Source organism: Aquarana catesbeiana, linkage group LG09 (genome assembly GCF_042186555.1).
Source record: "Aquarana catesbeiana isolate 2022-GZ linkage group LG09, ASM4218655v1, whole genome shotgun sequence".
Taxonomy (NCBI): Eukaryota; Metazoa; Chordata; class Amphibia; order Anura; family Ranidae; genus Aquarana; species Aquarana catesbeiana.
Genome location: NC_133332.1, coordinates 88,952,407 through 88,975,279, shown reverse-complemented (window position 1 = coordinate 88,975,279; position 22,873 = coordinate 88,952,407). Strand labels below are relative to the sequence as shown.

The 22,873-nt window shown below is 42.8% G+C and overlaps 1 protein-coding gene across 1 annotated transcript; it reads right to left on the bottom strand.

Annotated features, from left to right (window-relative positions):
- Positions 1-350: 350 nt before the first annotated feature.
- LSM2 (LSM2 homolog, U6 small nuclear RNA and mRNA degradation associated) lies at positions 351-22,469 on the bottom strand. The gene is made up of 5 exons (XM_073598936.1): positions 22,344-22,469; positions 9,306-9,373; positions 8,538-8,568; positions 7,141-7,200; positions 351-1,392 (listed from the first exon to the last, which is right to left on the bottom strand). The coding sequence occupies exons 1-5, from the start codon at positions 22,344-22,346 to the stop codon at positions 1,267-1,269; spliced, it is 288 nt and encodes a 95-aa protein (XP_073455037.1). The 5' UTR covers positions 22,347-22,469; the 3' UTR covers positions 351-1,266.
- Positions 22,470-22,873: the final 404 nt, after the last annotated feature.

Here is a 22,873-nt window from a genome sequence, read left to right as displayed (position 1 = left end):
GGACTATATGACCAAACATGGTCTTCCACACAAAACATAACAGCAATAGCCAGGTCTACAGCTTTCATTTACTGCAAAAAAAAAAAAAAAAAAACCTATGAAGGGTTATTTTTAAAAAGTGCTGGCTTCATTTATCATCAACAGTGGTGAACAGAGATCACTGGTGTGTAGATGGCGATTATTGATAAAAGCAGCCATCAAATCCTCATAGCACCATAAGATATGCTGCACACACACTATATATATATATATATATATATTTATTACACACACACTTAGCTGTAGGATTGTAAAATATCTAGGCAAAACTTGGATAGTTTAGAGCTAGACAATGAATACAGCAGGCCTGGTGATATCCAAACCGTATTTTATTTAATATATTAAAAAAAGAAGAGGAGTGTTCTCCCCAGACAGGCATGTCTCTGAAAATCTTTTAACATTAAAAAAATAAAAACACAAAATGAGTTTGCTGCATTCTAACAAATTGTTCTCAAGCCTGTTGGCTTTACTTTGTCCCAAAAGAAATGACAGTTCCCTTCGAATAAAAAAAAAATAAAACATTTTTAGACTGAATTGGCACCTTGAGGTCGGTCTTTTTGCAAGGGACGTTTCCCTTTGCTTTGTGGTGAAAAGCCATTTATAAAGAAAACCTAATCGCATGGGCAGAAAAAAAAAAAAAAAGAAATATTTTTGCATGCAAGTGGTTGGATGCTGGAAGTTGGCAGAACTCACTAAGCCAAGGGAAAATTCTCTTGCAAAAATCAGCCTATTTGCCTTTAGTAGGTAAACACCTAGTTCCACCCAAAGCCCAGCAACAAACTAACAACTTCTGTACCAGCCTGCAGAACAAAACTGAAGAACTCTGAAAAGTATCAGCATTACTTCTAACTCAATAACCAATGCAGGTGTATAAAGAATTGAAAGCCTGGCTTGAGTGCACTACCCATGTTTCGTCTGCTGGTGTCAGTGTTGCAAGAGCTGACAGCGGGAGAAGCCCACCAATAAAACAGAAGTGAAAAAAAACATAAAAGTCACAATATTGGTTTGATCATGAACTTTTCATCTTTAGGGAATAGCAGGTTAACACATTAGCCTGCAAAAAAACAAAAAACAAAAAAAAAAAACCACAATTTTTTGGAACATTTTCCAAACGCCCAAACACTTAAATGTGATCGATCTGAAAAATAAGAGAATAATCGGCCTTAGCACGAAGGCAACAGTAGTAGGGAGTCCCTGTATGGTCTCATAAAATTCTGCCCCAGTAGGTCACTGTTTCTGCTGCACAGCCTCCTTCCTTGCTGCGTCCTGGAGTAACTGAGTGTCCACCTCGTCAGCCGGAAGCTGGACATAGCGCACCACTGAGCCCCGGATAAAGCAATTCTTCACAGACAGCTGTTCAAGAAAGCAAAAAGTATTAGGGGTCAAGACACAAAAAAAGAAGAAGGTCAAGACAAACAGAAGAAAATAAAACAAAAAAAAAAAAAAAAATCCTGGTTCAGGATGCTGAAGGGGAGGTGCGGTGAAGATTCCAGAGACCAAGCACACAGCTGTGGCAACACAAAGAGATGCTACTGGTCAGGAACAGGGACTGCAATGTAACTGCCACCGACAGCTCACAAGAAATTGATTAGGAAATAGTTAAATTTTGTTTTGAAAGTGCTAGCTGCCCATCTGTGTCTGACTCCACTACAGAGTCACTAACCAGGAAATTTAGAGTAAAGTCAGGACACCGGGGACGTGACAGCCAGGTAACTAGCATTTTGAAAAGGACATGTTATCTACCTACAGCATCCAATCCTTTTCTCTAAGCTTTTCCTCTAAAAAGGATTTCTACCAGTAAACATCTTTTGGCCTTTGGCCAACAATTTCCTCAATCCTGACTTTTTTTCCCCTTATAACGATCTCCTTCCACTTCCTAAAGCAGAAGGAAAGGCTACAATACTTTTGGTGAGCATTACAAGTGGGTGGCACCTGTGTCTCATACAGTAGCAGTAGCTTTGTTTATTAAAAGAAATATTAAACCCCAAAATATAATGTATTGCAGCTCATCAATCCTTCGATGTGTTAGCTGCATTAATTTTTTTTCCCTGGTGATCTAGCCAGCAACACTTCCCGCCTAGTGGTGTCCATTGTGGATGACGTAGTAAAGCAAACACCTTTGGACAGCAACATTGTCAGTCTGGGAGAGGGTAATGTTAGATGGACTAGCAGATTTACAGTGGGGATATATTAAATAAATTAAAAAAAAAATAAAATAAAGAAAGGAGCGAAAGCTAAATCATTTCAGAACTTTTCCCACCTTTAATGTGACCCTTAAACTGTACAACTCAATTGAACAACAAACTGACATCTTTTAGGTGGAGGGAAGTAAAAATAAAAAAAATTAAATATGGTTGCACAAGTGTGCACACCCTTAAAACTAATACTTGAATACCTGAAGCACCTTTTGATTTTATTACAGAACTCAGTCTTTTTGGGTACGAGTCCATCAGCATGGCACATCTTGACTTGCCAATATTTGCCCACTCTTCTTTGCAAAAACACTCAAATCACCAGATTGCGAGATTGGTGATGCACAGCCCTCTTCAGATCACCCCACAGATTTTTAAATCAAATTCAGGTCTGGGCTCTGGCTGGGTCATTCCAAAACTTTCATCTTCTTCTGGTGAAGCCATTCCTACATTTGAATGTAGGCTGTGGGTCGCTGTCATGCTGAAAGATGACGTTCCTCTTCATGTTCAGCTTTCTTTTATGCCAATATTGACTGGTATTTGGAACTGTTCATAATTCCCTCTACCTTGACTAAGGCAACTGTTCCAGCTAAAGACAGCCCCAAAGCATGATGCTGCCACCACCATGCTTCACGGTGGGTATGGTGTTCTTTTGGTGATGTGCAGTGTTTTCGCGCCAAACATATCTTTTGGAATTATGGCCAAAAAGTTCAACCTAGGTTTCATCAGGCTAGAACACATTTTCCCACATGCTTTTGGGAGCCTTCAGATGTGTTTTGCAAATTTTAGCTAGGCTTGATGTTTTTCTTCGTAAGAAAAGGTTTCCATCTTGCCACTCTACCCCATAGCCCAGACATATGTAGAATACGGCAGATTGTGGTCACAAGTACCACACAGCCAGATATTCCTGCAGCTCCATTAATGTTGCTGTAGGCCTCTTGGCAGCCTCCCTGACCAGTTTTCGTCTCATCTTTCCATCAATTTTGGAGGGATGTCCAGTTCTTGGTAATGTCACTGTTGTGCTATATTTTCCTAACTTGATGACAACTGTCTTCACTGTGTTCCATGGTATACCTAATGCCTTGGAAATTCTTTTGTACCCTTCTCCTGACTGATACCTTTTAACAATGAGATCCATCTGATGCTTTGGAAGCTCTCTGCAGACCATGGCTTTTGCTGTAGAATTGCGACCAAGAAAATGTCAGGAAAGACCTATTAGAACAGCTGAACTTTATTTGGGGTTAAATCAGAGGCACTTTAAAATGATGGCAGGTGTGTACTGACTCCTATTTAAACACAAGTTAAAATGTGATTGCTTAAAAAAAAAAAGTCCAGCCTGAGCTTTTAGGCTGGGCTTCTCCTCTGGGTCACAGAAGTGCAATTAGTTTTGCACGCCTGTGACCAGTTTTCAGCGCAGAGCGGTCTGAAGTCCGCTCTCCGCTGACATCACTGTCATCAGTCGAGGCAGCGCATCATCCTGACTTCCAAGTCTGGATCCACCAGACTTGGAAGTCAGCATCGCTCTGCTCGGGGAGGAGTGAGAACCGAGCCTTGGGTGATGTTCGGTGCCTCGGTTCTCAGTGTAGAGACACCGGGGGACAGATGCAGCATCGGTCTGATGCTGCATCCACCAAGGTAAGTAAGACTAGCAAAAACCCCCATATATTTCTCTTTTAATTCTGAACACAGCTCCTTTCCCACTTTCCCAGTTAGAGGGTGTGCACACTTACGCAACCACATTTTTTTTTATTTTTTACTCCCCCCCCCAAAGATTTCAGTTTGTTTTTCAATTGAGTTGTGCAATTTATAGGTCACATTAAAAAGGTGGAAAAAATAGTTCTAAAATCATTTATCTTGGTCTTATTTTTTTTTACATCACAAAAACCTGACATTTTAACCAGGGGTGTGTACACTTTTTTTATATCCACTGTAGATGGACTTGACCAAGAAATTGAAGCCAAACTTCAGCTAACACTTGAGCAGTTACAGCAAACAATGTTGTTCCTTTTGGGACAAAAGGTATTACATAAATGAATAAAAAAAACAACTACAAGCGCTAAATTTATTCTCCCTGGAGAAGAGACAGTTGAGAGGAGATATGATAGCGATTTACAGATATCTCAACAGCGATCCCAACGTAAATATGAAACTTTTCAGTCCTAGGGAGTGTAATGGGGGACACTGGCCCACACGATGAGACTGGAACTGAAGCCGTTTAACCCTAAGATGCGTAGGGGGTTTTTCACTGTCAGGGCGGTAAGGATGTGGAACGCTCTTTCACAAATCGGTGGCGTCGGCAGGAAGCATGGATAGTTTTAAAAGACTCTTGGATGGGCATCTTAGCGAAAACAATATACGGGGGATATGGGAAATTATTTTTACACACACACACACGTTAAACTGGATGGACTGTTGTCTTTACTCAACCTTACCAACTATGTTGCGGATCATTTTAAAGCACCCCTGTCAGTGGTAAAAGGTTTGTCTCAACCCTCTAAATTACTAGTTTTTCTGGACGGCTTGGTCTGTTAAAGCAAGTTGAAAAATAAACAGACTTGCTTGCCAGATCAACAGATGAAAATAAACAAACACACAACCCCTAATACAGCCACCACATCTAAGAATTGTTAAGCTGTGATTTAATAAATCTGTTTTTTGGTTTAATACTGCATTAACGTAAAAGGAAGGGCTACAATAAACCTAATGCTACCTCCCCATAACTGTGTATACATTTTAGAGCTGCACGATTCTGGCTAAAATGAGAATCACGATTTTATTGCTTAGATCACGATTGCTCACGATTCTTGCGGCCCAACATCATCTTTCACATTAAAACAAAAAAAAATTTGCTAACTTTACTGTTTTTTTTTTTTATTATTGAAGTGTATTTTTTCCCAAAAAAGTTGCATGTTTGGGGGTTCCAAGTAATTTTTTTAGCAAAAAGTATTGATTTTAACTTAAGAAAGAAGTGTCAGAAAAAGATTTAGACTTTAAGTGGTTAAACTTCCTGCATTTAGCCCCCTTTCACACGAGGCGGACTCAGTTTCTACGGAGTCCGCCGGCTCAGCGGGAGATCTCTCCGTTGATCTCCGCTGAGCCGGCGGATGACAGGTCCCTCTCTGCTCACTGAGCCGGGAGTGGCTTTTCAGGCGCCGCTGCCGCCTATGGAGGGATCGGACGAAAAATCTCACCCGATCCGATAGCGACGGACCTGGACGTAGGGCCATCTGTCTGCTTTTAGCGGATTGGACGGGGTCGGATGTCAGCGGACATGTCTCCGCTGACATCCGACGCTCCATAGACTAACATGGATCACCCGTTCAGGTCCGCCGTCAAAACTAACAGGAGGACCTGAACGGTCCGATCGTGTGAAAGGGGCCTTACACGTTGTTTAAAACTTGGCAGATTGCCAGGGTTATTTGTTTACACAGAGAAGTTTATCCCTTTGATCTAAGAAGGAAGTTACAATGTTCCAAGTTCTAAACTTGGCAGACTGCCCGGATGCTTTCTTTTGACAGGCGAGTGAGCAGATAATCTCTCCACTTGTTTATATGAAAGAAACTGCAAACTCAGCAGGACAGATCCTCAGAGGGGGTGAATCGAGATCACGATTTTTTAACGATTAATTGTGCAGCTCTAATACATTTTAGCATATATCACAACAAACATTACCTTTTATCCCCCTCCCCCAAACTTTTTTATGCAGTCATGTGATCAAAGCTCCAGCATCTCAGTGTCAATGTGCAAGCCTGACAAACCTTCCACTGTTCTAGTGGTTGTCAGAGAGGGAACGGTCTCTTCCACCAGTTGCACGCTTACGAGGATGTGGAGTATAGAAACTGCTAAAGAAAAACCTAATAAAAAAAAGGTATTTACACTAAAATGTATACAGAGTAATGGGGAGGCGCACCATTGTCCTGGTTTACACATATGCGATGCAAACACCAATGTGAATCCAGTCACTGGCCGGCGGATCACACTGCCCTCTGCGTACCGCTGTGGATGTCAATAGAAAGTTAAATGACACCCCCAGATCAGATCGCAGTGCGAACTGTCAAATGGTGCAGGAATTGGATCGCATAGGTGTGAACACCCATGTGATTTGATTACAGTGCAAACCAAAAAAAGGGTCCTACACCATTTTGGTGCATATGCGATTTGATTTCAGCCATACAGCTTGTAAGGCTGAATTTGCATCACAGACATCGCATGTGGTCTGCACAGCAATGTGATGTTATATGTCATCACACAAAAGTGTGAACACAGCCTGAGTGTAGGTTTTATCATAAACTCTTTCTACTAAAAAGTGGGGGGAAAAAAAAAATAAATAAAAACACTGCTTCTGTAATCAACACAAGTGCCATCCAAATGCAATGCACACCAAAAACACCAGTCTTGCCCAGCAACACAAAAAATGAATCTGAAAAACACAGTATTTAATCCGGCAAACTAAATTATGGGCAATTGGAAACCCTGGCATTGCAAGCAGTAGTCAGGGGAGACCCCTTAACAATGGAAGAACACCAGTCACCGCCAAAAAACGCATACAACTTGCTGTATTTTATTGCAGTGCACAGGGCAGGATCAAAGATCGCTGAACCGCGGCACAGTGCTGCTGTAGAGTGACATAAATGAAGTGTCACTTTGTACACTTCAAATAGAGAACTGAGTAATGCCCTGAAAGGCGCATTACACCGCCCCCTACTGTCGGCTCACTGCACACTAAACTGCTGCAATTTAGTGTGCAGCAGCTGTCCATTGTGCGAACTAGCCCTAAAAGAAAGCTTTGTGTGGAACACACTGCTTACAAGCTTCAGGTATGGTATTGGTACGGACTCATTATTAATAAATGTACCCCTACAGATGGGCAGACAGCTGTGCATGGGGTGTTAGGAAAACTGGAACTCACCATATGAGGATATTTCTCCGGGTCTGTCACACTGATATCTGTCAGTTTGATGTTTAGGTACTAGAAAAACACATGCAAGATTATTATACTGCATTAGTATGGATTACATATAAAAAACAAGAAAAAAAAAAAAAAAGACAGAAATTGTTTGCTACTGAGGGCTTCCATCAGAAAAAGCTAGCTGAATTGAATGAGTCAAAAGGGTTACCTATCCCATATAAGCCGTCTCAATTGTGAAGTTTTAATCAGAAATGCCAATCCAAAAAGCAAGCATTGTTTTTTTGTGCTCTATTTAGCTAAATTGGAGTGTTTTAGGAATCCCACGTCATGTATTAAACTAAAAGGCACACTTTTTTCCTTTTGCATAGAGCAAGGAGTCAGTCGGATACACGGGGGGGTGTGTGTTTATGTGGCTTTGAGCCACCAGGTGGCGTGTGCAGGCAGCCCATGTATGGGGATGCAGCAGTCCATTCATGGACTACAGGACTCAGTGCCGTGTAATGAGGCCCAAGGGATTGTTACAACCCCTGTCAGGTTCGGCCATCTGTCACCCACTGGGGAGATACCCCTTCACTCCGTGTCCCATAGCACAACAGAAAGCAAAAGGCAATCACTTCAAAATTAGTAAAATCCAGGGTCATGAGAACTAGCGCCTCCCTTGGAAGATTACCCCTCTTATTCCTGCTCTGGTGACCACTCAAAACTTGGGATTTTCTTTCACTTACTTTCATAATGGTCACCACGACAAATGGAGAGGGTGAATCTCCCAGACTGGGAGACAAACAAAAACTGACCGGTATGCTAGCTCCCGCCCACTCTTAGGCCCCTTCCACATGAGGCGGATCTGTTTCAGCTGAGTCCACCAGCTCAGCAGGAGATCTCTCAGTTGAACTCCGCTGAGTCGGCGGATGACAGGTCCGTCTCTGCTCACTGAGCGGGGAGGCGCCTGTCAAGCGCCGCTGATTCCTATGGAGAGATTGGATGAAAAAAAAAACAGCATGTAATTTTTCAACAGATCTCATCCAATCGGACGGATGACGAACGTATCGCCATGCGTCTGATTTTAGCAGATCGGATGGCAGATGGGTGTCAGCGGACACATCTCCGCTGACACCCGCCTGCCCATAGGAGTCAATGGATCCGCCTGAAAAACTGACAGGCGGATCCTAGCCGGCTTGTCGTGTGAAAGGGGCCTAAAACAAAAGATTTGCCTTTAGTTATACTTCAAATATTTACTTGTAAAAAAGGAAGACTGCACACCTATAACCAAGATAAATACCCCAATCCAAAATATCATCTTGGACTTCCTGGGAAATTACACAGTTATATTAAAAAAGGACATGAGCTACAATAATAGTTCAAATACAACCAAACCAAAAATATTTCTTTAGTCTTACCTGATCAACTGAATGTAGTGTGCCGCAGATACTGGAATAGGACAAAAGTTTAATAAGTTACAAAACAGAAGAGAGCAGGCAAGTGTGAAAAATTAAACAATAATATTAGCTTATCAATCCAACCAGCAGGTGGAGCTTTAGAGTCTTTCAATTGTGAAGCTTTGCATCGTCACAGGACTGAGATCACATACCCTCCAATACTGGGAGACATTAGATCCTGCCCCTCGCATCTGCCTAATGTAAGCAGTCCCAAAAGACCAGTGCGTATGATCAGGACTAGCCTAACTGAGGGAAAGAAAGCCGTTTAAAGCAGCAGCATGCACTGCAGAACAGGGAGATAGATAGATTAGATAGATGACCTTAACCCCTTTCTGCCCTGCCATCCCCTTAAATGGGTTGGCATGCCTGGGCTGCCCCATTGCATGACCACCGTGATTGCCCGCTGGCTACTGATCATTAGTGAGGACTGTGCGTATTCTTTGACAGCTTGGTCTATGAACAGAAACATTAGCCGCCAGGTGATGCATATGTGCAGCATGTGGGAGTTACAACCCATCCTTTTGCGCTGTACATGTGTTTTACATGGTGGACAGCAGGGTAATATCACAAAGTAAACATGTTAGGGTGAGACAGTTTTTTTTTCCTGCACGGACAATGCACAAGTTCACCATTAGGCAAAATCCTTTGCGTCACCATGAATTTTCCATAGATAGAGGGCTATGTGAGGGTGAGGAATACAACAAAGCCATCAATGAAGAAAATACTCACCTCAAGTCATTCTTCAGCTCTACTACAACATCCTTGCCCACAAGGGATTTGAAGAAGGAGTAAAACAACTATAGAAAAATGACAATGCAGACAAATTAATGTCAAATATTTCAGAATGTGTTCACATAGCTTAACACTGCGTTTCATCATTCAACATTAAATAACTTATTTGGCAAACTCTTTAAACGGTCATCTTAAAGACTTTAAGGCTATGCGGATCAGGATGGGCCAAGTCAGCCCCTGGCTTTTTGTAGATCCCTAATAGTCAGTGCTAAGTGGCCAAGTGCCAGCTCTCCTCCCTGCCCATCTCTGTCTTCCAGTTACATTCTCTAGAATATAAAATGGAATCTAGTAAGGATGGTGGGAACCCTTCATGATGGGCACAGCAGGTGGGAACTCAGCACACATAGCTCACCAATACAGCTCCCCAGAGAAGAAAGTTTTGAGAAGATAGTTTTTTGATACAGCAGGGAAGGGTCTAAGATTTATGGTGTCTGCCTCCTGATCACGTGACCACTGTGACAGCCAATCTGTGGTCAAGTGATCAGGAAGATGGTCACACAAACCCCCCCCCCCCCCCCCCCACACACACACACACACACACACACACACATACACTTATATCAATTTACATAATCCTGCTGGTTCCCCAATGATAGCTGCTCCTGTCTGTTTTATATAACAAAAATGCCTCCTTTACCGTATTTTAGAGCGGTTCCCTGCGATCACGTCACCGGCAGGCTCTCGCCTCTGCTAGGCTGACAGATGCAGTGGGCGGGGCCGAGAGAGGAGGAGGGAAGAGGATTTTAAACAAACAGTTATGAGAGCAACAGAAGTGGAGTGGTGGTCACTGTCACTAGCTGACAGGCAGGGAGGGGAGGGGGAAGGATGACACAGGAGAGCTGCGGATGACGGAGGCACGTAAACTGACCGCGATGTCAGGGCTCAGCAGCGATGATGAACCATTGTCCGTTTACAAAGGGGAGGGTAGAAACTGGCAGGATCAGCCAGGTATTTCAGGTGATACGGGGGAGGGGCAAATTGCACAGCACAAGCACTGTGCTGTTATGCATGCTTTAAAAGGAGCAAGATACATTTTTTTTGGGTTGTTAGCAAGCGCTTTAAAGTAGCTAAAGGCAAAACTTTTTTTCTTTTTAAATAAAGTTTAAATAAATAGAGTGGTGAGGGGGGTTTTTATGGCTGTCAAAGTTTCCAGGGAAATCCATTCTCTCAACAGTGACGAGCTCAGGTGGGTTTAGACATGAGAGTCTGAACTTGCCTAAGCAATCCCACTGGGAAGCTGTCAAAGCCGAAAGTCAATCACAGGCAACTGAGGCATTTCCCATCCTACAGCCACACTTATGCAAGGGGTGTGTGGCTACAGGGAAGAGAACGCGTCTGCTGCCTATGATTGGCTGTCAGCTTTGACAGCTTCCTGGTGGGATAGCACTAGTGGGTTCAAAGTCGTGTACGGTCATGTCTGAGCTCATCACTGGAATGAGAATAGGAGAGAAAATCTAATGGACACTAGAGCTGGGCGATTTTCTCCAAAAAACTCGATTCACGATTCAAATTTTTTTTTTTCATGGACACAGCGGCGGTCCTGAGGAGCTGCGGGTAGGAGTTTTTAGGAGAGGCCGTGGCTTCGGCCTAGTCCGCGGCTCCTCAGGGATCGGCACATGGTGTAAAAAAAAAAAAAAAAAAAAAAAAAATCGATTTGACCTCGCAACTCGATTCAAGATTCTAATCAATTTTTTCCCCAGCCCTAATGGACACACATTATGTAAACTGTCTAATTTTAATCACTTTGGTGATATTTTAGCTTGCTTCCTGTTTCTACAAGACAGGAAGTGTAAAAAAAAAAAAAAAATCTTAACCACTTCATTACCAGGCACTTTCCCCCTTTCCTGCCAAGGACAATTTTTAGCTTTTAGCGCTGTCGCACTTTGAATGACAATTGCACGGTCATGCAACACTGTACCCAAACTAAATGTTTATCATTTTCTTCCCACAAATAGAGCTTTCTTTTGGTGGTATGTGATCACCTCTGCGGTTTAATTTTTGCACTATTAAAAAAAGACCGCCAATTTTGAAAAAAATAAAAAATAAAAAAAAAATACTGATAGGCAGCACTGGATAGGCTTTACTGAGTGTCACTTTGATGGGGCACTGATTGACACTGACAGGCTTTATAGAGAGGGACAGGCTGGCAGCTGATGGGCACCTTTTGATGGGGGCTGTGCTGATAATCAATGTGATAGTCTCTCCCCGTCAGCGTGAACCAATGAAAGCCTTTTACCGCCACTTCCTGGTTCATGCGATGATCAGCTGTGAATGGTCACAGCTGAAGCCTCTGTCAGAGGCTTCATACCACAATCGGAGTTGCGGTGTCAGACTGACAAACAGCACCTCCAATCGCCGCGGGTGCGCGCCGGCTCTGTTATCCTGATCACGTCCGATCAGGATAACTAAACCCCTTTGCCGCTGTCATTTTGCTATACGGCGGGCGGCAAGTGGTTAAACAAAGGGTTTAGTTCCATTCTAATGGTTTCCTAAAACAGATACATTCAGGACATTCTGTGAACAATAACAGTCACAGCTGCTTGGGTTGTCATAACTGATCACATATACAACACCATGGCACCTGCAGATCAACACAGGCTAAGATGGCAGCTTCCTTGAATATAAAAAGGTAGGAGGGGCAGTGGTGAGCTCAGGCCTCTTTGGACAAGGATCTGAAGCAATCATCTATGGTAGGTGCATGTCCCACCCCACAACCACACATATACATGCCCCTTGTGTACATGTGGTGGGGAATGCCCCAGACACAGATGATTAGCCGTTCAGGTGATAACTTCCTGGCAGGCTTGCACACACTGGGTCAGATCCTTGTCCGAATAGGCCCGAGATTTGTAGAACTAATAAAAATATTATATATATATATATATATCATAGGCCTGGTTTATACTTGCGACTGAGGGGCAGTAAAACCCCACAGTTGAGCCACATTTTTACCACCCCTCACCTGCACCCCCTGTTGCCGCTAAGGTATACATGTCGCAGCAGGAATCATACAACCTGTCACGATCGGCGGACAGTATAGCCTACCGAGCCCGACCCATTCGAGCGAAAGGAGCCGCTCTACAACCGCATGCATTGTCGGGTAATTAGGGGTTTAAAACAGACAGTAAAGAGGCAATACAACGCCTCCTCTCTGCCAGTCCATACAATGATCCAAATGTGGACAGCAAAGCAGGTCTAAACAAGGCCATAACCACCACTAGGCTGCAGATTCCATGTGATGTGCAGCTGGCTTTACATTATACAATGTGCTTATTCAATCTCCTTTAGATTTACCTTTAATTATGTGGTGCAAGGGTCTGCCTGATTCAATACAAATTGAAAAAGTGTTTAGGTTTGACCTAATCTTTTATGGTTTTGGTAAATCTAAAGGAAAATTGTATAATAATGGCCACTTGGCTAGCCTTAGATCAAGAACAGAGAACAAGTACTAAGCAATTAGCAATCCTGACAGTATTGTCGGTATCCTTCCATAGAGTCTAAAGCAGCTCTGCCACATCAGCTGACTTTAGCCCGCTGTTAGCTGAATCTGGGTTTACAGGAGGGCAGAACCAAGCGCACTCCTTTCACCCACAAAACAAGTATGACCAGAAAAGGTTTGACCGTACTTCTTTTTTAACCACTTGCCAACCGCAATACATATATATGTTGCGGTTTGCAAGTGATTTACCGGGATTATGGCTGAAGATATCAGCTATAACCCCGGTACTGTTTTTTTTTTTTTCAGCCGGCTAGAATGCTTTCAGAAGTGGCGGGAGGGGGACATTTGCCTTTGTTTCTTAGGCTTACCGTTTCCGCTGGCTCGCCCAAGAAACAATCCAATGGTGCCACCAGCTTGTCACACAGACAATCAGAGTAGATCTGCTTTAATCGCCTCTATGGTCTTGGAGGACCGGAATGATGTCACTTCCGGCCTGGGGTGGAGGTAAACAAGTTGTTTTTTTTATCTTTTGCTTTCAAAAAAGGTGAAGAGATTTAGGGTCTTTTTGACTCCAGTTCTCTCTATAAAGAGGACCTGTCATCCCTATTTCTATGACCCGGGATGTTTACATTCCTTGTAATAGGAATACAAGTGACACATACATAAAGCGCCCCCATCCCTCTTGTGTGCAGATGCAAACACATATGCAACTCACGCATATTTAAAGGATGTTCGCACCACACATGAGGCATTGCTGCGAGCGAGAATAATTCTAGTGCTAGACCTCCTCTAACTCTAAACAGGTAACCTGTAAAAGGCGTTTACAAGATCGCCTAAGGAGATTAAGTACCGTAGTTTGTTGCAATTTCACAAGTGTGGGCAAATTTAAAGCATGACATGTTAGACATCCATTTACATTATACAAAAAAATTGGGGTAAATATTGTGCTTTTTTTTAAATTTTATTCTTTAAAATGTTTTTTTCTTCAAACCCACCCCCCACCCCCCCCAAAAAATGCGTTTGAAAAAATGCTGTGCAAATACTGTTACATAAAAAGAATTGCCATTTTATTCCCTAGGGTCTCTGCAAAATAAAAAAAAAAAAAAAAAAAAAAAAGTATAATGTTTGGAGGTTCAAAGTAAATTTCTACCAAAAAAATACTGATTTAACTGCTTGCATATATATGGCGGCAAGGTGGCTCTCCTGTGCAGGATTACGTACCTGTACTTCTGGGTCTAGGGCACGCAGGCCGCTTGCGACCCGCTGTGATTGGAGCGGGAGCCAATCAGCGGGTCCAGTGGACTCGATGTACGCTGGGACCCACCAATCATTTGGGAAAGAAGCAGAACAGCAGTCTGCCTATGTAAACAAGGCAGATCGCCGTTCTGTCAGAGGGGAAGGTACTGATCCTATGATTCTATGCTAAGCAGAAACACGGATCTTTGCCTTCCTCTAGTCAAAGCACCTCCCCCACAGCGAGTATGCACAACTTAGGAACACAGTTGACCCCTTGATTGCCCCTGATGTTAACCCCTTCCCAGCCAGTGTCATTAATACAGTGACAGTGCATTCTTTTAGTACTGATCACTGTATTAGTGTTACTGGTCCTCAAAAGTGTCAGTGTCCAATTTCTCCGCCGCAATATCGCAGCCTCTCTATAAGTCGCTGATCGTTGCTGTTACTAGTAAATAAATAGAAAAAAAAAATTAAAATATCCCATAGTTTGTAGACGCTATAACTTTTGCACAAACCGATCAATATACGCTTATTGGGATTTTTTTTCCCAAAAACATGTAGCAGAATACATATTGACCTAAACTGATGAAGAAATTTGATTTTTTTTTTCATTGGATATGTTTTATATCAGAAAGTTAAAAAAAAAATTGTTTTTTTTTTTTTTTTTTTGTTTTTTTAAATGGTCGGTCTTTTTTTGTTTATTGCGCAAAAAATAAAAAACCGCGGAGGTGATCAAATACCACCAAATGAAAGCTCTATTTGTGGGGAAAAAAACATCAATTTTATTTGGGTACAAAGTGAAAAGTCTGGATGGCCGCATTCCCATAAAACCATCTTTATTGATCCATGATAGAAAAAAAAAAAAAAAACAAAAAAAAACAAAAAAAGAAAAAAAACACACAACACAATCCATACAGCAATGGGGGTACAAATACACCACAGCTATCCCTTCCCTGGTGCTTAGTCACAGCCATTTTATTTGGGTACAGTGTCGCACGACCACGCTATTGTCAAAGTAATGCAGTGCTGTATCACAAAAAGTGGGCTGGTCGTGAAAAAGAGGGGGGGGGGGGGGGGGTGTAAACCTTTTGAAGCTGAAGTGGTTCAACTTGTAAACAAAAAGTGCCAGAAAAGCCCTGGTCTTCAATTTGTTAACCACTTCAGCCCCGGAAGGCTTCGCCCATTTCCTGACCGGAGCATTTTTTGCAATTTGTCACTGCGCTGTTTTAACCACTTGCCGACCACTTCACGCCGATGTACATCAGCAGAATGGCACGGGCAGGCAGAATCACGTACCTGTACGTGATCTGCCTCCCGCGGGTGGGGGGGTCCGATCGGACAACCCCCCCCCCGGAGCCCGAGGCGGTCAGCTTTGGTCTGGGAGCGATGAGAGGCGAGGGGGAGGCCATCCATTCGCCGCCCCCCCCCCCCCGCAATCGCTCCCAGCCAATCAGAATAGTTCCTCTGCTGCTGTATGCTAAACAGCAGCAAAGGAAATGATGTCATCTCTCCTCGGCTCGGTATTTTCCGTTTCGGCACAGAGGAGAGAAGACTGCAATGTGAGTGCACCACACACACACACAGTAGAACATGCCAGGCACACTTTACACCCCCGATCACCCCTCCCCCCCCCCCCCCCCCCCCGGTCACACTGACACCAAGCAGTTTTTTTTTTTTCTCTTCTGATTACTGCATGGTGTCAGTTTGTGACAGTTAGTGTGGTAGGGCAGTTAGTGTTAGCCCCCTGTAGGTCTAGGGTACCCCCCTAACCCCCCCTAATAAAGTTTTAACCCCTTGATCACCCCCCGTCGCCAGTGTCGCTAAGCGATCATTTTTCTGATCGCTGCATTAGTGTCACTGGTGACGCTAGTTAGGGAGGTTAATATTTAGGTCCGCTGTCAGCGTTTTATAGCGACAGGGACCGCCATATACTATCTAATAAATGTTTTAACCCCTTGATTGCCCCCTAGTTAACCCTTTCACCACTGATCACCGTATAACTGTTACGGATGACGCTGGTTAGTTCGTTTATTTTTTATAGTGTCAGGGCACCCGCCGTTTATTACCGAATAAAGGTTTAGCCCCCTGATTGCCCGGCGGTGATATGCGTCGCCCCAGGCAGCGTCAGATTAGCACCAGTACCACTAACACCCACGCACGCAGCATACACCTCCCTTAGTGGTATAGTATCTGAACGGATCGATATCTGAGTAATTTTCTTGCAAAAAAAAAAAATTTTTTTCATGTAAACAAAAAGTGTCAGGAAGGGCTTTGTCTTCAAGTGGTTAGAAGAGTGGGTGATGTGTGGCATAAGCTTCTAAATGTTGTGCATAAAATGCTAGGACAGTTCAAAACCCCCCCAAATGACCCCATTTTGGAAAGTAGACACCCCAAGCTATTTGCTGAGAGGCATGTCGAGTCCATGGAATATTTTATGTGACACAAGTTGCCAGAAAAAGACACATTTTTTTTTTTTTTTGCACAAAGTTGTCACTAAATGATATATTGCTCAAACATGCCATGGGAATATGTGAAATTACACCCCAATACACATTCTGTTGCTTCTCCTGAGTATGGGGATACCACATGTGTGAGACTTTTTGGGAGCCTAGCCGCGTATGGGACCCCCGAAAACCAAGCACCGCCTTCAGGCTTTCTAAGGGCGTAAATTTTTGATTTCACTCTTCACTGCCTATCACAGTTTCGGAGGCCATGGAATGCCCAGGTGGCACAACCCCCCCCAAATGACCCCATTTTGGAAAGTAGACACCCCAAGCTATTTGCTGAGAGGTATAGTGAGTATTTTGCAGACCTCACTTTTTGTCACAAAGTTTGAAAATTGAAAAAAAAAAAAACATTTTTTTTCTTGTCGGTCTTCATTTTCAAAAACAAATGAGAGCTGCAAATACTCCCCATGCCTCTCAGCAAATAGCTTGGGGTGTCTACTTTCCGAAATGGGGTCATTTTGGGGGCTTTTGTGCCACCTGGGCATTCCATGGCCTCCGAAACTGTGATAGGTAGTGAAGAGTGAAATCAAAAATTTACACCCTTAGAAAGCCTGAAGGCAGTGATTGGTTTTCGGAGCCCCGTACGCGGCTAGGCTCCCAAAGAGTCCCACACATGTGGTATCCCCATACTCAGGAGAAGCAACAGAATGTATTTTGGGTGTAATTCCACATATGCCCATGGCCTGTGTGAGCAATATATCATTTAGTGACAAGTTTTTGTATTTTTTTTTTGTCATTATTTAATCACTTGGGACAAAAAAAATTAATATTCAATGGGCTCAACATGCCTCTCAGCAATTTCCTTGGGGTGTCTACTTTCCAAAATGGGGTCATTTGGGGGGGTTTTGTACTGCCCTGCCATTTTAGCACCTCAAGAAATGAGATGGGCAGTCATAAACTAAAAGCTGTGTAAATTCCAGAAAATGTACCCTAGTTTGTAGACGCTATAACTTTTGCGCACACCAATAAATATACGCTTATTGACATTATTTTTACCAAAGACATGTGGCTGAATACATTTTGCCCTAAATGTATGACTAAAATTGAGTTTATTGGATTTTTTTTTATAACAAAAAGTAGAAAATGTCATTTTTTTTTTTCAAAATTTTCGGTCTTTTTCCGTTTATAGCGCAAAAAATAAAAACCGCAGAGGTGATCAAATAACATCAAAAGAAAGCTCTATTTGTGGGAAGAAAAGGACGCAAATTTCGTTTGGGTACAGCATTGCATGACCGCGCAATTAGCAGTTAAAGCGACGCAGTGCCAAATTGTAAAAAGTGCTCTGGTCAGGAAGGGGTTAAATCCTTCCAGGGCTGAAGTGGTTAACTGGTAATTGCACGTTCATGTGACGCTGTACCCAAACAAGATTAATTTATGTCTCCCCCCCCCCCCCACAAATAGAGTTTTCTTTTAGTGTTATTTGGTCACCTCTGTGGTTTTTATTTTTTGCGCTATAAACAAAAAAAAGCAATAATTTTGAATAAACAAAAATTTTTTTATTTTGTGCTATAAAACTTTTCCACAAAAAAGAGAAATCCTCAAAATTGAGGCCAATATGTATTCTGCTACAACAAAAATCCCAGTAAGGCTATAATGATTGGTTTGCGCAAAAGTTATAGCGTCTACAAACCAGGGTGGATATAAATCAATGATATATATATATATTTTTTTTAATCAAATTTAATTTTAATAATAAATATATATATATATATATTTATATTCTCTTAAAGCAGGGTTTTACTGTCTCCACATTTTTTTTTTTGGCAAAATGACAATGTTTAATATATTTAAATATCGAACTTACTTATTCCGTTTTTAGAGCTTACTGCTCTCAGTTTTCTCCGATAAAAAAAAATTATAAGTTCTCCTGTTGCCAGTTGTCCGGGATACGGTGCTGCTGATCGACCAGCATGCACCGCCCATTCTATCCCCGATCTCGCGCAGTAAACACAAATCGGAGCACCGTCAACAGCGCCGTCTGTTGAAATCACGCGTGATTTCACGGCAGCTCTCCGCACTGACTCCTGGGATGAATGACACAAGATCCCAGGAGACAGTGCGGCGATCAGAGGAAATTATGAAAATAGCCACAAAGCCCCCGTCCACAGGCCGGGCCACATATCGTAAGGTGGGGGGGGGGGGGGGGGGGGGGGAAAGGTCCATATAGCACTCGGTGCTATATTTAGAAGCCACGGAGCTAAAGTCTACAAAATGTGTGAAGATCCTCTTTCAGTAGAAAACTATAATAATTTTGTTTAGTTTATTTAGCATGAAATGGAGCTTCGTTATGTAACACAAGGCTGTATATTCTGCAATATTTACATTTTTGGTAAACTCATTCAATGAGTCCAAGCTGAGATGGCATGCACTGCATTGATGCATTCACACAATTTCGCAGTAGCCATGATATAAAACAATATTAAGGAATATTCCCTTATCCCATTGTTTTGCAAATCTATGTACACTACAAATTGTATGATTGAATCGGTTCTGATATCTATTTTTTACTAACCTGAGAGCTGCTTATTCTAAATAGGAAACCTTCATTTTGTTTGCAAATATTAAAGAATCTAAACTACCAGCAAGAATAAGGCCTTACATTTAAAGAGCAACTGTCATTTCAGCTCCATCATGGCAGTGCCCGTTAGCGGGCATCCACTCACCTGCTGCCCCAACATCCCTCGCCTTGTTGTGTCACTGCCGCATCACCAGTCATCCCATTAAAGTGAATGAGACTGTCGGTGAGTCAACAGCGAGTCAAAGGAGGATCTGCTGTGGGACAGAGATGACAGTTGCTCTTTAAAAAAAAAAAAAAAATGATGATTTAAATCAAATCCACCCTGCTACAAACTATGGGATTATTTTTATTCTTACTAGCAGTTGTGGCAATCAGCAATTTTTAGCAGAATTTCGACATTGCAGCGGACAAATCTGACACTAAGGTTCCTTTCGCACTGCCGCGAAAGTCGCACGATTTCAGGGAATGTCTGTGGAAACTTGGTCTATGGACCTCAACTCGCATCAAAGTTGGACCAAAGTAGTGCAGGGACTAGTTTGAAGTCGCACAGATACGAATGGTTATCATTGGAAATCGTGGGGTATGACTTGTCATGCGACTCTGATGTCCAAAGTCACAGGAAAAGTCGCACAAGTGTGAAAGGGGCCTAAAGCGACACCAATAGAGTGATCAGAGCAAAAAAAAAAAAAAAAGGCATTGTCACTGTACTAACGACACTGGCAGAGAAGGGGTTAACCACTTCAATTCAGGGCACATATACACCTTCCCGCCCAGACCAATTTTCAGCTGTCGCACTTTGAATGACAATTCCGTGGTCATACAACACTGTACCCAAACTAAATTTTTATCATTTTGTTCCAACAAATAGAGGTTTCTTTTAGTGGTATTTGATCACCGATGCGGTTTTTATTTTCTGCTAAACAAATAAAAAAAATTTTTAAAAAAAGACCGAAAATTTTGAAAAAAAAAAAAAAAAGTTTTTTTCTTTTGTTTCTGTTACAAAACTTTGTAAATAAGTAAGTTTTCTCCTTCACTGATGGGGCTGCACTGACGGGCACCAATCAGTGCCAAACAATGCCTGCCAATCAGTGATGCCCATTGTGGGCTCTGATTGGCATCCATTGTGGGCACTGATTACATTCCCTGGTGGTCTAAAGTGGCATCCCTGGTGGTCCAGTGTGGACATCCTCAGGGGGAGGAGGGCTGCGCTGATAATCAGCCCAGACGCCCCCTGTCAGAGGAGCAGCTGATCGGCTCTCCTCTACTCGCGTCTGACAGATGCGAGTGAGGAAAAGCCGATCAACAGCTCTTCCTGTTTACATCGTGATCAGCTGTGATTGGACACGGCTGATCACGTGGTAAAGAGCAGCATTTCGTCTCCATCAGAGACTCTTTACCTAGATCGGAGTTGAGGTATGTCAGACTGAGCAGCGGCTTGATATCTTGGTGACGTCATATGACGTCATATCCGGTCAGGATATTGAAACCACTTTGCCGCCGTCATTTTGCTATATGGCGGGCGGCAAGTGGTTAACATCAGGGGTGATCAAAGGGTTAAATGTGCTCCTAGGGAGTGCTTACTGTATGGGGAGAGGGAGGTGTTCCTGCTTAGGAGAAAACACAAGACCTCCATCTTCCGCTCTGCCTCTCTCGGGAGAGATCGCCGGGTGCGCCGATTGGCTCCCCCTGTGTCCAATCACAGTGGGAGCGCCAGACCCCGAAGAAGATGTACAGGTACGCAATTTCATGCTAACGGGCCGCCCTGCCGCAGTGGAAAGTACATGGGGTGGTCCGGAAGTGATTAACCACTTGCCGACCGCCGATGTACATCCAAACATTGGCGGCGGATATCGTTGTTATGGCAGCAGATAGCTTCCATAACCCCGTTTTCGTGCGGCGGTCGGCTTTCAGATAAAAAAGTGGTCTCTGCCGCAGATTCGCCATGAGATCACTTTTTTCGGTGGCGGGAGAGAGGCCCCCCCTCCCCCCGCCGCGATCCGGTGCCCTCCACTGCCAGCGGCGGAGGCGATCGCGTCCTTCTCTGTGCTGTGCCTGGAGACGAGTGAGGCTAAGATGGCGCCCACTCGTCTCCATGACAATGCTGGGCGGAAGCGACGTCAAAAACGTCACTTCCGCCCATACGTCTTAAAGGCACATTTTTTTCAATTACTTTTTTTTTATTGCATTTTAGTGTAAATATGAGATCTGAGGTCTTTTTGACCTCAGATATCATATTTAAGAGGACCTGTCATGCTTTTTTTCTATTACAAGGGATGTTTACATTACTTGTAATAGGAATAAAAGTGACACCATTTTTTTTTTTTTTTTTTTTAAAGTGTAAAAATAAAATAATGTAAAATAAATAATAAATTAAAAAAAAAAAAAAAAAAAACCCTGTCCCGACGAGCTCGCGCGCAGAAGTGAACACATACGTGAGTAGCGCCCGCATATGAAAACGGTGGTCAAACCACACATGTGAGGTATCGCCGCAATCGTTAGAGCAAGAGCAATAATTCTAGCCCTAGACCTCCTCTGTAACTCTAAACATACAACCTGTAGAATTTTTTAAACGTCACCTATGGAGATTTTTGCGGGTAAAAGTTTGACGCCATTCCACGAGCGGGCGCAATTTTGAAGCGTGACATGTTGGGTATCAATTTACCCGGCCTAACATTATCTTTCACTATATAAAAAAAAAAAAAATTGGGCTAACTTTACTGTTGTCTTATTTTTTTTTTTTATTATTAAAAAAAGTGAATTTTTTCCAAAAATAAGTGCGCTTGTAAGACCGCTGCGCAAATACGGTGTGAAAAAAAGTATTGCAATGACTGCCATTTTATTCTCTAGGGTGTTAGAAAAAAAAAAAAAAAAAAACAATATATAATGTTTGGGGGTTCTAAGTAATTTTCTAGCAAAAAAAAAAAAAAAACTGTTTTAAACATGTAAACACCTAAATTCCAAATCGAGGCTGGTCCTCAAGTGGTTAAACAGGATACAGACAGCAACACAACCCTGACAAGAGTTCTATATCCCACCATTACAATGGAATAGACTGTGGCTTTAGATAGAATGAATATTCCCCTCCTGAGAAGCTCAGGGCCAACCTACACAGTCACATATTCCTACTCTAGAAATATACCCCACCGTGAACTGATAGGCTGACTAGTGAGTACTACTAGTCCCAGCATTTCCTGTCACTAGATCCCATCACCCTCAGCAGACACAGCTCGCACGTGACTTCGCCAGACCGGCCACCTACGGCTTCGCGCTCTTACCATGGTGACGTCACCCGCCGCCGATCTCCGCTACCACCACAAACTCGCTCACTACAACGAGCGCTTCACGTTTGTGTTGAATTTCAATGCCGGTCACAAAGTCTCGCGAGAACACACGAACCAATCAGAGGACTCCTCCAGTGTATTCTATTTCTGGCACTAGAGAGATGATATTCTATATCTAGTGTGCTGGAGTCCTATGGCGGCCATGTTTGTGTAGTCCTAGCCAGGCTGTACTGTAGTTTTGAATATGGAAACTAAGAAAAAAAAATCAAAGACAAGCTATTCCCATGTTAAAGTGGTAGTAAAAGGTGTTTTGGCCTGATTTATGCTTAAAAGGTAAGCCTCTATAAGGCTTACCTGTAGGTATAGTAAATATCTCCTAAATGTATACAGTTTAGGAGATATTTACTTAAAGCGGAACTTTACCCATAACAAATAATGTTCTTTAGCAAAGAACATACATTCCACATTAATAATGACACTACCAAAATTAGCATGTGCTGTAAATTGCCTCCAGCAGTGTTCCT